This window comes from Mirounga angustirostris, unplaced genomic scaffold (assembly GCF_029215605.1).
Source record: "Mirounga angustirostris isolate CCGP_5_RB_7025 unplaced genomic scaffold, mMirAng1.0.hap1 SCAF_12, whole genome shotgun sequence".
Taxonomy (NCBI): Eukaryota; Metazoa; Chordata; class Mammalia; order Carnivora; family Phocidae; genus Mirounga; species Mirounga angustirostris.
In genome coordinates, this window is record NW_026991720.1 from 13,552,544 (window position 1) to 13,570,497 (window position 17,954).

The window sequence follows — 17,954 nt, forward strand, 5'->3', positions numbered from 1 at the left end:
ATAGAACATCCTCTTTAACCTAGAACAAATAAAAAGGTGGTTAAGTTGCTTTAAGAACAGATTGAAAAGTAGAAGTTTATGGTGCAGTAAGAGTGGAAAAAGGCAAAATTGGCTGATCCCTGGTTATGGGGAGTCACAAGGCTGGTGCAGCAAAAAGGAAAGGGATGTGGCCTTTCTGCCTTTGTCTTGTTCTTTCTGTCCAGCAGGTCCTCTGCTTCCCACGCCCCTACATTTCTCTCTATCCCTCAGACCCCAACTCATAGCTCATCTCTTGAAATACTTCACCAGTGATCAGGTCTTATAGTTACTTATTCTTTGAACTTGTGTAGCACTAAGAATCTTTTCACCTGGGGCACCTGGGTGGGTCAGTCGGTTAAGCGTCTGCCTTGGGCTCAGGTCATGATCCCAGGGTCCTGGGATCTAGTCCTGTGTCGGGCTCCCCGCTGTGCGGGAAGCCTGCTTCTCCCTCTCCCTCTGCCTACCACTCCCCCCTGCTTGTACTCTCTCTCTGCCAAATAAATAAATAAAATCTTAAAAAAAAAAAAAAAGAATCTTTTCACCCATACTGTTTATTTGGCGGTTAACTAAGCATCTTTGGCACCTCTTTTGTTTTCTTAAGCTATTATTCTTATATTATTTAATTTCCATATTTGTATGTCTTTCTTCCACTTAGATTACAAGCTCTCAAGAACACAGAAAGTTAGTGACACCACCAGGATTTTATATTTATTGGTAGCCACACAACCCCTAACACCTAGCACCTTGTTTGCCAGATATATAAGTATTTGTTGGTTATTCTGTAGAAGATGTTGAAGGCTTTATATAATACATTGAACATGATAGAAATGCATCTGTGGAATTTACTCTAGGTCTTAACCTATAAACAAAAAGCTGCCTGTTTGCAAAGAGCCTTCAAGCCTGTTTAGAGCATTTGGGGCCATTCAATCCCTCATATTTAAGTTAAACTGGGTAAAAAACTAAGTTCTACCTATGAAGGTCCAAATTGCATTGCATTGCCAGTAGACTTGTCCCTCCCCATCCCCAATATTATCTGTTGTAAAAAGCTATGTTTTAATCATAAGGACAGATTTTAACAAAACCCTTGTTTGAGCCATTTTGATTTTTTCCCTTCTCATGTTTCCTTATACATCTGTATTTTTATAATTGTAATCAATGTACATTTAATTTTATTTTTTATCATTATAAACATGTTTTCACAATATAAGCTTCATAATTATTTCAGTAGCTGCATAATACTTATTAAATTGATGCACCATAATTTACTCAACCCAAATGTTAGTATGTCTATAATAGGGAAATAATTATTTCTGATTTTTTTAGTATGATGGATAATGCTGCACTGGACATCCTTGTGCATATCATTTTTTCTTCTGAATTATTTCCTTAGGAAAAATTCCCAGAAGTGGAATTACAGGATCAAAGGGTATGAACATTTTATGGCTCTTAACATGTGCCGGTAGAATTTTTTTTTAAGAAGTGACACAGCCATTGGTTTTGAATGGCCTGAAATGGATTTCAGCATTTGATCAGGACTAATAATCCCTTCAGTATAGGGTTAGGTTGGAAGTGCTTCCAAATGTTTATTTTATCATGTTGACCAGCTAATTTCATATTCTTTCTGTTTTGTGAAGTCATTATTAAGATAGGTATTATTTTGAATTTACCTTTCTGTTAATGGTTAGTGAAAAGTTGAGTGTTGTTATTACTTTCTTACCATATGCTTTGAATAAATATCCATTACTGTTTATTTGTAGGACTTGATTAGAGACCAAGGGTTTCGTAGTGACGGAGGTAAGTAGTGATTTCCATTAAAAAAAACAAAAAAACTCAGAGAAAAATGCAACTGCTTTGCTGCTTGTCTCCTTTATATTTGCTTCTTTCATTAAACACAGACACAGAGAAAAATGTGTAGAGAAAGCCCCAAATATTTTTTGCTTTTCTTTATTATTTATCATTTATATCTAATAAAATTTTAACTGATTTATAAGATGAGTAGAGAAAAAGAGAGAACATAAAAGGGAGTCTTAAATGTACTATCCACAATTTTAAAATCATCAAAGAGAGAGCCTCAACTATTTTACCCACTTTACTGATTTCTAACCATCTCCAAAACTCAAGACGCTAAATTTCCTTTGGGAGCCTCCACTAATACCACTAATTGTTAACAGTTGAGCTTAGAATCAGTTAAAACTTGATTTTCCTAAATCATTCTTAGGAAGAATCCCTTAGATTGCCTGTCACAACTTCTCAGTTTGTTAGAATTGTCAGCCTCTTCTCTTCAGCTTTCTAGAAGGATTTGGAATGCACATTGTATAGAATAGACCCTAATAGAAATCATATTGTCCTCTTATTAGTCCAGTGAATAAAGTAAGTAAATGAGAAATTGAGTTGAGATTCTTTATAGAATTTTCATCAGATATTCACTCTAGCACTCTGTGAAAATTGGGGACATAAAACATTGCTTAAGAAAGTACTTTTAAAGTAAGATTTTACCCCTATATGTTTTCCCAAAAATGGTATTTGAAACTATCTTGAAGATTTCTTCCAGGTGGCCCTCCATGCTTGCTTTTTCAGCTGTCTTCTGTCTAATAAGGAAGACCTGCAGAACCTGTTTATCTTGTTGAGAGTCAGTCTCTTCACTGTGACCTGCTTTATCTTCAAAATATCTAAGCCCAGACTTAAAGATATTTTATATTGAACAAACATTGTATAAACCATCTTTTGTTATGTTTCTGTATACCTGTGAACCTGCCACAATGATAACCCTGCCTTATATACTGGATTTAGTGTTCACTTTAGCCTGTAGTTTAAAAAGTTGTGGTTTTTTTCCATTTGTTATTCCGTGAACCCGCCAATTAATGTTGCTGCCAGTTTGACTTTCATATGTCTTAATAACAGTGGCTTTTGATAATTTTGCCCAGTACATCCAGCATTTAAATGTTGCCATCATGTTAGCATCACAGAGTTGACTTAGTCATAAAAACTGCCTGCCTAGTACCAAAAATCAAATGGCATTTCTTGTCCTATGAGTCACTTTATAAAAAGTCATTGGGATTTTATGAAAACAAGCAGAATTTTTTAGACATCCAGAATTATTTTATGAAGCAGGCTTCAGCTCATTTATTCCCATGACTTCTTTCATTTCTTCTGTGTGTCTGTCTTCCTGTGTTTGCCTGCCCCTCTCTTTCTCTTCTAACAGCCCCTTTGAACCAGCTGATGCGCTGTCTTCGGAAATGCCAATCCCGGACTCCCAGTCCCCTCCTACATTCTGTCCCCAGTGAAATAGTGTTTGATTTTGAGCCTGGCCCAGTGTTCAGAGGTAGTTGGGCTCTTCTTTCTTGTTTTCACCCAAAGCAAACTAAATATAAACTACAGATTCTGTTTGTGCCTCACCCTCACAGCGTGTGTTTGTAAGTGTGAGAGTTTTCAGTACTAAATTTCTGCTTGGCCTGGCTGGAATGCTCTGAATGTGCTTCTCACACATACTCACTACCACAAGCTTTCTGTATGCTGTCGTAAATTTTTAAAAGCAAGAAAATTCTGAGCTGAGATGTCCATCTTGTTTTTTGTTATATTACTTACTTTTTGGCCTTGATAACTTCTTAAACTCAGTGGGTGGCAATAAATAATGTATGTTGGGGCGGGAGTGTCCTTCAGTCTGAATTACTTTTATTTTAATCTATTTAATCAGTAGCCTTTATGACTATTAATATTTGTTATCAATTTGTGTGGTTTTTAAAAAAGTAAAAATGGAAATCCCAGTTACGAGATTTTGCTAGACTTTTGGCTTTATTTTTTTGTAATAGCAGGGTTCTTTTTTTAAATGTAGGACATGTACATCTTATATCAAAGGTAGGGAGCATTAAAAAAGGTCTGTAATATATTTGGGATATTTTAGCATACTTTAGAAAATTTGAGGGTTGACACTCTCACTTATGCCCTAATATGAGGGGGAAAGCTAACAGTATAATTTCACTCTTCCATTTCATCTTGCCTTTAATTAGTAGTTAAACTGATTTTCAAAGATTTAAGTCAAAATTCAGACAAGTATCTTGCTATAGATATTTTTAAAGAATTACATTTACTGGCTTTTGCTAGTGTCTGTTATTTATTCTGAATGTAGTGGTGGTGTTTCAGATTTTTGCTCTCTCAGCCCAACTGTTTCTCATAAAATCCATAGAATGGGCTAGAAGTCCTACAGTGCTGAGTAGTGTGACTGAAATAAGTAGTACAGTGCCATCCTCAGTAGATCAGGATTATGAGGCCTGAGCAAGCAGTTAAGGCTTTAGGATGTTGAAAGTTATCAATGGAAATGGATTATGCTGTAGTTAAAGACATTGCAGATGCCATTTTCTCTTAGAAAATTGCATGTTAGATCATGGAAATTCTACATGATGACATGTGTGATGCAGTGATGATAAAATTCTATAGTTTTAACATTGAAATATAGTCATTGGTATCCTTACTCTTTGAAAGATAGTGACACCTGCCTATCCCCAAATAATAATCTTCTTTAAAAAAAAAAAAAAAGATTCTCTGGAGATCTTTTTGTTCTGTATATGCAAATATTATTGGACATCTCAGTTCTACTTAGCTATACTCAGGCCCTACTAAGAGTCATTGGCCTGAATCCCTCTAAACCAGGTAGATAAACTTGGGATTTTTGCTTAGTCAGCATTTGGGAAAGGATGTGGCCCTGCCAACTGAGTCTACTTACAGTGTACCCATTGGGCTCACTTGGTTGATAGGATATTTCCATTTGTAGTAAATTGGCCAAGAGGCCATACCACTTACTTTGCTCTGACTCTGTATGGGTAGCGATTTTTCAGAAAATCTTGAGAAACCTGCTTGGCTTTGTTTACATTAACTTTGTTATACAGGTAACAAATAATCTTTGTTTAGTAGAATAGGAATTCAGGAACCAATGAACTGACCAATATTTCTAACTATTTAAGAGTTAAATAGTATAGGATTTTTAAAGTTTTAGTGGCTAAATGATAGAGCCAGATATTCTTAACATTAAGGCCATTATTATAATATATTTCCTTTTGGGAGTTTCCATCTGTTTTTATATTGATTGGCTGTTGAGGTAACATAGTTAACAAGGGTGTTTTTAAATTGATTTTACTTCTTTTTATCAAAGAAACAAAAACTTCAGAGTATTGTTTCAGTATTGATCTCTACTTTAGAAGGATTATTTTTCTTCTGCACTCTGTACCAATAAGCAGAGTTTGTATCTGTAATCAGATGTTTTAAAAGTCATTAAATTGGCCAGAAAACTAAAAGAAATTATAGTGCAAATCACCAAATGAGACTTTTTCTTGGCCTGTCATTTCCAAAAGATGTATATTTAAAGATACGCTGCATTTTTAAAAGAAGTCTAAATCTCTCCCCACCCTCTGCCCCCAATAAATTAATATACTTGATCCTCCTTTAATAGATATATTTTTCATTTCACTAACTTAGGATCAACCACAGGTTTGTCTGCCACCCCCCCTGCTTCATTGCCTGGCTCACTCACTAATGTAAAAGCATTACAGAAATCTCCAGGACCTCAGCGGGAAAGGAAATCTTCTTCATCCTCAGAAGATAGGAATCGAATGGTGAGAATATATGATATCTTTTTTCCTCTAAGTTCTTTTGTTTTACAAGTCATAGCTAAATGTAATGTCACCTTTTAGATGGTATGATATATAGTGGTGTATGATACATCAGTATGTGACACAGAATTCCCTTAATGAAATAAATATAAGAGCTGGTAGTTTTTTGCTTAAAGCATTCCCACACACTGATTTTTGCTCTCTTTTTTGTTTGCTTTGGCATGACTTTTGCACAAATTTTACCAAGAAAACCCTTGGTAGACGGGATTCAAGTGATGATTGGGAGATTCCTGATGGGCAGATCACAGTGGGACAGAGAATTGGATCTGGGTCATTTGGGACAGTCTACAAGGGAAAGTGGCATGGTATGTATGTAATACAGTGACACACAAATTAAAACAGGACATGTTTAACAACTTCTAGAGAAAAATGTCAAAGGGAATATTTACTGTTTGCATCGTTAAGCTATTTTGATCAGATTCAAGAACCCACCAAAGGGTTTCTAACAAAAATTATGGGAAATAAAAACTGGATTCATAGCAACCAGGACTCTTACTATTAGAGTAATAATGTTTAAAGATAATTTCCTCCTAGAGGGAGAGCGTATATACCCCGAGATTTTTTTTTTTCTTTTAGAAGTCTTTTTGCTGATTTTCTTTGTATTATAAACCACAAGTAAACATTGAAAGTGTACCTCCCAAAGGAGGAAATAGCCAATAAACATATTAAAATGTTTAGCCTCATTAGTTATCAAAGAATTGCAAAATCAAAACCTAGAAATCATTATGTGCTTCTTAAGTGGACAGATTTTTTTTTTTAATTGACCATGTTGATAACTGTGATTGTAACACTGCTTGTAGAAAAATAAATTGTTACAAATTTTCTGGAGGGCACTTTGTCAATATGTATATTGAGCTAACAATTCCATTTGTAGAACTACAACTAATTGGACAGAAACAAACAGATGTGTGTGCAAGGATATTCATTAGAGACTTAATGGAAACTGAAAAATAAACTTACCTGTTCATTAATAGAGGACAGGATAAATTGATAATCTCCATGTATGATTCTATAGACATGAAAGAGTGTGATAGATCTATATTTGTTGATACAGAAAGCTGTCCGTAGTATATTGAATTTTACAAAGCAGCATGTGTAATACTTCATATTATGATACTACCTAGAAATAAATATATAACAAAATTAAAAATGACCATCAATATTTTAGTATATATCTTTTTAGGTTATCTTTTCATATGTATTCATAAATATTCACATTGCATACATATAAAAGCCTAATAGGATGTTTATCAGTATGTTAACAATGATCATATCTGAGTGACAGATTATAAGTGATTTTATGTTCTCAAAATGCTTTTTACTATATTACTTTGATAATCAGGAAAAATCAATAATTACATCAAAGTATAATATATCTGCAAAAAAGTGCAATTATTATTGTGTGTGGTTGTAGGTCATTCTCTGTGTAGTATTCATTGTGTGACTATACCATGATTTCTTTTTCGATCTCTACTGTATGATGAGCATTTGAATCATTTCCAGTTTGGGGCTATTATGAATACTGCTGCTGTGAATATTCTTAGTACATGTTTGGTGAACATATGTTCCATTTTGCTGGGTATATACCTAAGAAAGAATTGTGGGACCACTGGCTATACATATGTTCAGTTTTAGTAGATGCTACCAGAAGTCTTTCAAGTTGTTGTACCACAGTGTGTAAGAGTTCTACCTGTTTCACATGAAATTGTGTTTTTTTAAGTTACAATTTAAATAATTTTCCTAAGCAAAAGAAGGTGATCCGTGGATTTGAAAAACATGTTAAGTACTCTGATAAGGAAATTTTGCAGTTTTCTCTTTTAGCCAAGCTTCACTGGGCCTGTCATTGGTAGTTTCAACATTCAGTTAATAAAAGCATCTAGTTTAATATTGTTAAATAACCAGGAAAATACTGTGGGTACTTAATTGGTTAAACTAAATTTCCAGGGGAAAAACAACATTGGCTATTTTTTTGGATTGATATTTTGAAATACTAATATAGGAGTATCATTGTTCACTTAGTTTTTATCCTTAGAACATTTATATGCAGTTTAATAATGATATGGATTTAAGGTCATGGTAATTAGTGAAAATACCCAACAGTTTTTTTTATATTTTTTAAGTTTAAAAAATTGGAATGACATTTGGAATAACAATTCTTTTTTAGGTGATGTGGCAGTGAAAATGTTGAATGTGACAGCACCCACACCTCAGCAGTTACAGGCCTTCAAAAATGAAGTAGGAGTACTCAGGTGAGCATGTGTGAATTACTGTTTTCCAGAGAAGTTATCTTCATCTTCTGTTTTCCAGTGACAGCTGCTGGTGGCTTTACAGTTTTACTAAAAGTGGATAAAATGGAGCTTGTCTGAGTATATTTTGTCTTTAACTATATTCTTCAAGTGGTGTACAATATTATGTGGTATAACTGATGGAAAAATTAATCCTAGAGTGAATTAATAGAAATACAGTATTCTGATCATGGGAAATCGTATCACCACTTAGCAAAATAATACTCTCAAAATTCTAAACTTACCAGAACATGTTTAAAGATTGTATCAAGCCCTGGAACTTGAGGAACATTAACAAACTAGAGTATATCCAGGCAAGGACAACTTAGACGAGGAGTATTCTGGTACTATAACTTTTAGGGGAAAAACAGTCAACAAAACTGAGGATATTTGGGTCCATTGAAGGCCATTATGTTCAAGAGGATACAAACTTACTCTGTTTTATTGCAGAGAGCAGAACAGGAAAGCCAGTGGTGGAAGTTGTAGGGAAATGATTTTTTCTCAACCTCAAAGAACTTTGTAAGACTAGAACCACTTAAGGGGCGCCTGGGTGGCTCAGTTGGTTAAGCGACTGCCTTCGGCTCAGGTCATGATCCTGGAGTCCCGGGATCGAGTCCCGCATCGGGCTCCCTGCTCGTCAGGGAGTCTGCTTCTCCCTCTCCCACTCCTCCTGCTTGTGTTCCCTCTCTCGCTGTGTCTTTCTCTGTCAAATAAATAAATAAAATCTTAAAAAAAAAAAAAAAAAAAGAACCACTTAAGAAACAAAAAAAAGGGAGTGGGGGAAATAAGCTACAATCTCAGTGATGAACTTCACATAATTGAAGGTAATTAAGCAACCTCCAGTTGCCCATCTGTGAGGTATATTAAAATTTAAGACCTTTCTGAAAGGGGTAGGATATTAGACTAGACAGTTCCTACAGTCATTTCTAAATTTATCCTTCTGTTGTCTTTTTTTTTTTAAGATTTATTTATTTATTTTAGAGAGAGCATGCGCACACGTGAGTGGGAGGAAGGGCAGAGGGAAAGAATCTCAGGCAGACTCCCGCTGAGCGACTAGCCCACTGAGCATAGAGCAGGAGGCGGAGCTCCCTCTCACCACCCTGAGATCATGACCTGAGCCAAAACCAAGAGTCGAATGCTTAACCGACTGAGCTACCCAGGCGCCCCTCCACTGTCTTTTTAAAAATACTTTTTTCTAACAATATCTTACTGATAATTAGTCTGCTTTGGCCCACTTGTTAAAGATTTGCTGAAGTTTATCAAACTTTACTACTTACTGACATTTTTCCTTTTATAGGAAAACTCGACATGTGAATATCCTACTCTTCATGGGCTATTCAACAAAGCCCCAACTAGCTATTGTTACCCAGTGGTGTGAGGGCTCCAGCTTATATCACCATCTCCACATCATCGAGACCAAATTCGAGATGATCAAGCTTATAGATATTGCACGGCAGACTGCGCAGGGCATGGAGTAAGTTCCATTCTGTTAAATCTCTTGTAAAATATTTTTGAAGACCACTGATGGTATCTTAAAGGTTTTAGCTAATACTCTTTTGGGTTGCTTTTTAAATTACTGTCTAGTAACAAATGGACTTTTAACTAATGGCTAACAATATGATACTAAGAAATAAAATAGTATCTCTCTAGTACAGTCTTCAAGAACGTGTATCAAGTATTTGATAGCAAATACCTGACGGCAAATTTATGTTTAGCATGCAGTCATTTGTCAGTGAAGGTTCAGAAAACAAAACAGGCCAAAAAACAACAACAACAACAACAAAAACCAAAAAAACCCCTACTGAGAAGTCATTAACAGTTACTGAAGTGTACAAAATGATTGTTAAGTTATCCTTTCAAATTATTTTCTCCATGTACCCATATTTATTATTACAAAATGGTCATCTGAGTGAAATAAAGTTAAATGAAAATCTGCATTTTGATCCTTTTTGAGGATTTTAAGCTGAGTTGTTCATATCCATTGCATTTTGCTATGTAATTTAAAAGATCAAAGGTTATTTGAATACAATTTATCATCAGTCAAAATGGGAGTTAAAATCAGTCAACTGGGAGAATAAATTTTGCATGCAACTCTTAAGTACAAATGAAGAGATAAATCAAAAGATAAAACTTAATAAATTTTGAAAGCACTTAGATGAAAAATTTTAAATGAGTAAAATACAAGTTTGGAAGCTCTGCGGGTAGTTTAAAAATATGTATGTGTCTTAAATTTACATTTTATAGTATACAAATGGCTTCCACATGCATAGGTCATTATGTCATTTAATCTTTATAATGCTTTTATAAAGTACATATTTTTATTTGCTTTTACAGATAAGGAAACTCAGGCTTTTAAATGACTGTCTAAGGCTGCACATTTAATAAGCAGCAGCAAAGGTGTTTAACTCAGAATCTGACTCCCAAGCCATTATACTTTCCCCATATTCACTATGCTTTTACATTTTAAAATTAGAATAAAAGGATAAAAGTGTATCTATGTACTGACATATAGAGCTCTCTGACTCAAGATCACTTAGAGCAAGTAAGCATAGGACCAGGACTCAAAATCAGATCTGGCTCTTACATCTTCCCATTGAACTGTCACCCTCTCTGTCTCCAAACTGGGCAATATATCTGTAATTTAGAGTGTTTACAAGCCTGTGTTCAACCAAAATGCTTATTGCAGCAAATGATTACCTCTTCAGTAACAGTCCCACTTATCCACTAGACTTAAAACAATCTCAGCCTTTCATATAAGGTAGAATCTGAATCTCTTCAAATCTGAAAGGTATGTTAAACTCTTGTAGAGAGTAAACCATGGCAAAAATAGTAAACGTTGATAGAAAAAAAAGCTTATTCTGCTCCCATCCCACCAGTCTCTTCGTTGTTTCTTCAGCAAGCCAAGCCTGCTCCCTCTTTATAGCTTTTGTACTTGCTATTTTTCTCTTTGGGATACTTAGTCCACAGATATCCATAGAGCTTCTCTCTTATGTCTCTATTCAAATGTCACCTTTTAAAAGAAGACTTCTCGGGCGCCTAGGTGGCTCAGTTGGTTACATGTCTGCCTTCTGCTCAGGTCATGATCCCGGGGTCCTGGGATCAAGTCCTGCGTCGGGCTCCCTGCTCAGCAAGGAGTCTATTTTTCCCTCTGCTCCTACCCCTGCTCATGCTCTATCAAATAATTAAATAAAATCTTATAAAATAAAGAAAGAAATACCAAGGAAAGGGAAAATAGTCAAAGAGTAATAAAAGAATAACAAAGGGGAAAGGCTTTTGCTATAAACAGAGGCAACGAAGAACAGTATTAGAAATTGTGATGGGGTAGTGAAGTGCCAGTATTGATAAAGACAAGAAGTAACCATAGAGAGAACATTATCAAAATGGAGTAGTTCTGTAGTCTGGGGAATAGTGAAGAGGCAATATGTTCCCATTGCTTTACAGTCTGAGTTCTGTAAGCATAACCTTGACATCTGTGTACTCTGAAATACTTGGCTTACATTTTCAGGTAACTAACTATATAACAAGTGTACCTGGTTATGAATGCAGATCATCCTATCAGTTTATCCTAGATTTAATAACTAAAAAAGTATTAGTCATAAATTTTAAGCCTTCTAGCAAGAGTTGTTTTATTATCAGCTTTAACCAAAGAAGATACAGTTCCTATTTTTCCTGTTCTTTTTTTTTTCCTTTTTCCTTTCTGCTCTTAATAAGACAATAACACGCAGCTGGTTTAATATACTGACACATCTTTAGTTTCCAAAGGCTTTGGCAGATGTGGGTTTTCAGTTAAGGTGACAGATTTTTGCTGTCTCTTGAAACTCCACTAAAACTATAATCAAGGAATTTTTTTAAGCATGAACTTATAAGGATGGAGACAACAGAGAGGAAGGAAACAAAAACAACATTTTGAAAGCCAGAAAGTAAATGGAGAAGTGGCAATGGACTTAATACACCTAAAAAAGCTAAATCCCTAGTTGGCAATGGGGAAATGAAAACCAGCCTGATTTATACCACGGATTCCTGAAAAGTCTCAGGAATCGGCAGTGCCAGGTATCTTCAGAAGAGGGAAGGCACGTAAGTGAGAAAGCATATCTGATCATCTTCTCTGAATCCTGTCTCCTGCTCTGTGTCACTGGGTGACTGCCTCATCCCTTCCCTGGCAGTAGACTTTTATTCTCTGGAGAGAGGAAAACCAGTTATGTCTGGACTGGGGACATGGACATAGATATTTTACCAGAAACAGGGGGACTGAGTGACTACTTCCTGAAGGATGAATGGAGAGTTTCCCAGCACTCTCTTTTCAGTGATTACCAGAATGCTGGCAGTCAAACCTTCCCCTTTAGGCAGGAGATTGGGAGAGTCTTCTCTGAAGAAACTTACCAGCCAAGGGGGAAAAACCCAGAGGTAGCGACATCAGAGATTCCACCTAGATCACTGTACAGGAAAGTTCAAAAACAAGAAGCCCTCTGTACACTCAAACCTTTCAGTTTGTTGCACCTTCACTTAGTCTGGGTAAGACATTATCTCTGGATCATCGAACATCAAGTGTTAAAGTTTCGGATGCCAGTGACAGAGACCAAAACAAATGGGAGTTTAAAAGGCAACTAGCAAGGCGCTTGGGTGACTCAGTTGGTTTTAAGTGTCTGCCTTCAGCTCAGGGTCCTGGAATAGAGCCCCACATCGGGATCCCTGCTCAGTGGGGAGTCTGCTTCTCTCTCTCCTCTCTCTGTCCCTCTGCTCCCCACTTCTCATGCTCTCTCTCCCTCAAATAAATATATAAAATCTTCAAAAAATAAATGAAAAGGCAACTAGGAATAAACAAACACAATACAAGGAGCAGAGATGTCCCTCTCCCCCAAAACCCTATTGGTTTCCTCAGAGATGAAAGAAGAGTTTTTATTCATAAAGCAAGAACAGATGGTTTATAAGGAACATTCGGATAATAACAACAATAGCAACAATGTTAAAATGTTGATACTGTAGTCCACTGCAAATTATATGCTTTGCAGTTATTTAAACTTTTAAATGTCTGATCCCTCCTTCCCTGTCCTCCACCATCATTTCACAAAGGACAGAGCAGGGACGCCTGGGTGGCTCAGTCGGTTAAGATCTACCTTCAGCTCAGGTCATGATCCCAGGGTCCTGGTATCAAGCCCTGCATTGGGCTCCCTGCTCAGCGGGGAGCACTTCTCCTTCCACCCCTCCCTCCTACTTGTAGCTCTCTCTCTCTCTCTCTCACTGTCTCTCAGATAAATAAATAAAATATTTAAAACAAAACAAAACAAAGGACAGAGCAAGCTAGATGTAGCTGATAAGTCCATAGACTATTTAAATAGCTGCCTAATAATGTACTTTTTTGCAAAGCCCTCATTCAAAATAGTCTGCCCCCTGAATGTTTTCCACATGTTGTTGATCTTTTCTGACTCCTTTCTAAAATGTATTTTGAAGTCAGAGGGTATAAGCAGAATAAGAGCATACTAACTCATTCATTGTATGAGGTGCTGGGGTTACAGTCATTCATAGTTTAAAACCTTCAGTGATTAAGAAAGTCGAATCATTGGGAGTTTTAAGTGTGTCGCCTTTATTGGATTACAGAATATAAGCAGATGGGTGACATTTTTTCTTTGTGGTTTTTTCTTCTTTTCTCAGTGAAGGATCATTTCTGATTCCTAGATTTCCCTGTAGAGAGCAGAGCTGTTCTCAGGGTATGATAATGAGAGTCACACTCTTTAGGAATCAGGGTCAATATAGTATGCTTATCATCTTCTCACCTGACAGTCATTGTTTCAGCCCAAAGACCAAGGTATTTTAAGAATATTGTTACTAAAAAAAACTTTCAAGAATGGTCAATTTGTCATGCCATTTCTTTGCAGGACTTTTAATTTTAGTATAATATTTATGGTATAATTTTTAATTTAGCTCTGTCAGAAAATTTACTAAATGTTAAATCAAGACAAAGTTGTGGTCTGCTGTTATACACACAAAAGTGTTATATTCTGAAGAAAGATAATAAATTATTTGGGGATAAATCCTCACTATTTTTTTAAATAATGAAGAGTATGCCTTCCTTACTTAAATATAAACTTAATTGAAAGAAAGATAGAAGGATAGATTAAAGCTGAAAAGATGGTGAACGTGTATTAATGATTGAAAACAATTCCAGTTGATTAAGGAATGATATATAGTAAACATGATTTTCCAGTGGATAAGAATAACAGAAAAGAGGATACTGATAATCAGAAAAATACAAACTAAAACAAAGAAGTAATATTTTTACCCACTGGCGGGGCGCCTGGGTGGCTCAGTTGGTTAAGCGACTGCCTTCGGCTCAGGTCATGATCCTGGAGTCCCGGGATCGAGTCCCGCATCGGGCTCCCTGCTCGGCAGGGGGCCTGCTTCTCCCTCTCCCACTCCCCGTTTGTGTTCCCTCTCTCGCTGTGTCTTTCTCTGTCAAATAAATAAAATAAAATCTTTAAATATATATATATATTTTTACCCACTGGCATTGGCAAAATGCTTAAATTCTGACAAAACCACGTGTTGGTGAAGATTGGGGGAATTGCTTACTGGCACACACCTGAGGCAGCAGCCATACTGGGGGCGTATCAGAAGTATCTGTTAAAATAGAAAATCCCTGACCTACCCCCAAGAAACACCAGCTTTTGTTTTAAAAAGATGTGTATAGGAAGAGATGTATCACAGGAAAATATGTAATGGTGAAAAATTGGAAACACATATGTCCATCAGAGGACTTGGATAAATAAAATACTGCAGAAAAGAATTACATATGTGTATCAGTATCAGCTTTAAAATAGAGTGTCGGGCGCCTGGGTGGCTCAGTCGGTGGAGCGACTGCCTTCGGCTCAGGTCATGATCCCAGGGTCCTGGGATCGAGTCCCACATCGGGCTCCCTGCTCTGCGGGGAGCCTGCTTCTCCCTCTCCCACTCCCCCTGCTTGTGTTCCCTCTCTCACTGTGTCTCTCTCTGTCAAATAAATAAATAAAATCTTAAAAAAAAATAAAAAATAAAATAGAGTGTCAAGTGCAAAAAGAAGCTAAAGCATGAGACAACTTAAAATTTCAAAAACAAAACATTTTATATATATATAAAATTTTTTTAGGAATGGTATATATATGTATGCAAAAGTATTAAAATAAGGATTAGGAGACACATACCAAATTGGGTAGTAGTTGTCTGCAAGAATGACAGAAGGGGTCAGGATGGGGACAGCTATCAAGAAGAGAAGGGCTTTAACTTTACCAAAACATTCTGATTGTTTCTATCTTTTAATTAAAAGAAGACTCCACAGGGGCGTCTGGGTGGCTTAGTCCTTAAGTGTCTGCCTTCAGCTCAGGTCATGATCCCAGGGTCCTGGGATCGAGCCCCACATTGGGCTCCCTGCTCGGCGGGAAGCCTGCTTCTCCCTCTCCCTCTGCCCCTGCTTGTGTTCCCTCTCTCGCTGTGTCTCTCTCTGTCAAATAAATAAAATCTTTAAAAAAAAAAAGAAAGACTCCACAGGTGTGTTTTACTTTCATAAGTTTTTTATAAGTATAAACTTTGAAAAAAGGCCAAGGTGTAAAAATTTTAACAGGATTATGGTGAGAAATATGAGTGATTGGTACAGTTTTTCTTAATTTCAAAATAAGTTATTATAGGGATACAGAGTCACTGTAGAACACTCAGAAAATATTATCTTTACTGCTCAGTAAGGATGTTGTGACCCCACCTCTGCTACATACTAGTAACTTACTCTCTCCCTCTGTTTTTTATACCAGCTGTGTTCTGTGATTTTTTATATATGTGGTAATGCATTTAGCAGGTACTTAACTATGTGCCAGACATTATTCTGTGTACTTTATGTATACTACCTCATGTAATCCTCAGCAGCCCTGTGAGGTACATCCTATTATTATCTCCATTTATTTATGAAGAAACTAGGGTTTAGAAAGATCTTGTAACAGTTTGGCTCCAGGATATACTCTTTTACACCTTGCTGCTTCTCCATTTTAGTCAATCCTTTCAACACCTCAAGTGGGCCTTTAATGTAATACAGCAACCATACTTTTTTTTTTAAGATGGTTTATTCTTCCTCTCTCCTAGACGATGTCCTACCTTCTCTATCTTCAAACCTTCAACACCTCTCCTCCAAGAACAGTCAGCTGGTGACCTTGCTTGCCATTTCATTGAGAAAATCAGCATCACGTACCACATCTGCCTACCCACCTATATTCATGCTCTGTTTTTCTGGCTTATTAGTAAGAGTGAAAGCCATCCCTTGGATTTAGTGTGCTAGATCCCCATCCTCTTTCCCTTACTCACTGACATCTTTTGAGTAAATCTCCCCTATTCATCTTCAGCTTTTCCTTTTCTACTGGATTTTCTCCTATTTAAAAAATCTTTCTTGGCGTGCCTGGCTGGTTCAGTTGGAAGTGCATGCAACTCTTGATCTCAGGGTCGTGAGTTCAAGCCTCATGTTAGATGTAGAGATTATTTAAATAAATGAATAAAAACTTTTAAAACACAAAATAAAAAATGTTTCTTATAATGCACATTTAGGAGAATGTTAACAACTGTTGAATCTAGGTGGAGAGCACAGGGCGATTATTGTACTGTTCTTTTTAGTCTTTACACTTAAAAATTTCATAATAAAAAAGTTGTGGAGGGGGGCGCCTGGGTGGCTCAGTTGGTTAAGTGACTGCCTTCGGCTCAGGTCATGATCCTGGAGTCCCGCATCGGGCTCCCTGCTCGGCAGGGAGTCTGCTTCTCCCTCTGACCCTCCTCCCTCTCATGCTCTCTCTCATTCTCTCTCAAATAAATAAATAAAATCTTAAAAAAAAAAAATTGTGGAGGCCCCTTCCTTGATTCCATTTCCCACTCAAGCTATCACCTCATTCTTTTCTTGACAGTAAAACTTTTCAGAAGAGTTGTTGATATTCACTCTGTAATTTCTCTTCTCCCCTTTTATCTTGGCCCCCACTTCAGTCAGGCTTTTGCCCTGATACTCCACCAAAATACCTCGTAGTAGATCCAGTGGTTAGATTCACAGTCCTCCATCTGTTTGTGCTGCTGTTGATCACACCCTTCTCCAGTGAAACCCATCTTTAAGCCTTAGCTACTCAGAACCTGGTCTGAGTAGCATCTGTACCACCTGGGAGCCTTTTAGGTGCCACCCAGATCTACTGAATTGGAGACTATATTTTAACAAAATCCCTAAGTGGTTTGTATGCATGTCAGAATTTGAAAAGCACTGCTTTAAAGTGTGTTCTCCTGGTTTTCCTTCTACTCACTGCTCCTTTTCAGCTAGTTCTTCCTCAACTCTTCACCCTCTCTAAATACTGGAACGAACCCTCTAGGAATCTCCATTCCCTTGGTGATCTCATCCAATTTCATGGCTTGAAACACCATTTAATTACCATTTATATGCCAGTCTCCAGCCACTTCATTTCCTCTGAACTCCAAACTGTCATATCCAACTGTATCCTCCACATCTCTTGATTGTCTAATGAATATCTCAAATTCAGTATGTCTCCCACTGAGGACCTGACCTTTTTCCTCAAGCCTACTCTTCTGCATTCCTTTCATCTCAGTAACTGGCAACTCTGTTCTGTCAGCTGCTTATGTCTACATAGTGTAGTTATTTTGACTCCTCCTCTCTTTTTCTCACACCATACAACCAAACTATTATAAACTCCTGTTCACTCTGTCTTTTTTTTTTTTTTTAAGATTTTTTATTTATTTACTTGACAGGGAGAGAGGGGGCACGAGCGAGCAGGGGGAGCAACAGGGAGAGGGAGAAGCGGGTTCCCCATTGAGTGGAGAGCCTGACATGGGGTTTGATCCTTGGGATCATAACCTGAGCCAAAGGCAAACGCTTAACCAATTGAGCCAACCAGGCGCCCCTCAATCTGTCTTTTAAAGTATATCTAGAATCTTACAAGTTCTCCTCACCTATTCTGCTATTCATCCTGATGGAAGCCACCATTATCTC

General features: G+C 36.9%; 1 protein-coding gene across 5 annotated transcripts in view; it reads left to right on the plus strand.

Moving 5' to 3' along the window:
* BRAF (B-Raf proto-oncogene, serine/threonine kinase) overlaps positions 1-17,954 on the plus strand; it is a 186,099-nt gene that overhangs the window by 132,452 nt on the left and 35,693 nt on the right. For 4 of the 5 annotated variants that reach the window (XM_045864169.3, XM_064574881.1, XM_064574879.1 and 1 more), the window contains exons 9-13: positions 1,776-1,812; positions 5,488-5,624; positions 5,869-5,986; positions 7,846-7,930; positions 9,264-9,440. In XM_045864169.3, the coding sequence (XP_045720125.1) occupies positions 1,776-1,812; positions 5,488-5,624; positions 5,869-5,986; positions 7,846-7,930; positions 9,264-9,440 (554 nt within the window). Of the gene's footprint in view, positions 1-1,775; positions 1,813-3,220; positions 3,341-5,487; positions 5,625-5,868; positions 5,987-7,845; positions 7,931-9,263; positions 9,441-17,954 lie in introns of all 5 variants that reach the window. The other variant, XM_045864170.3, reaches the window with a different exon arrangement.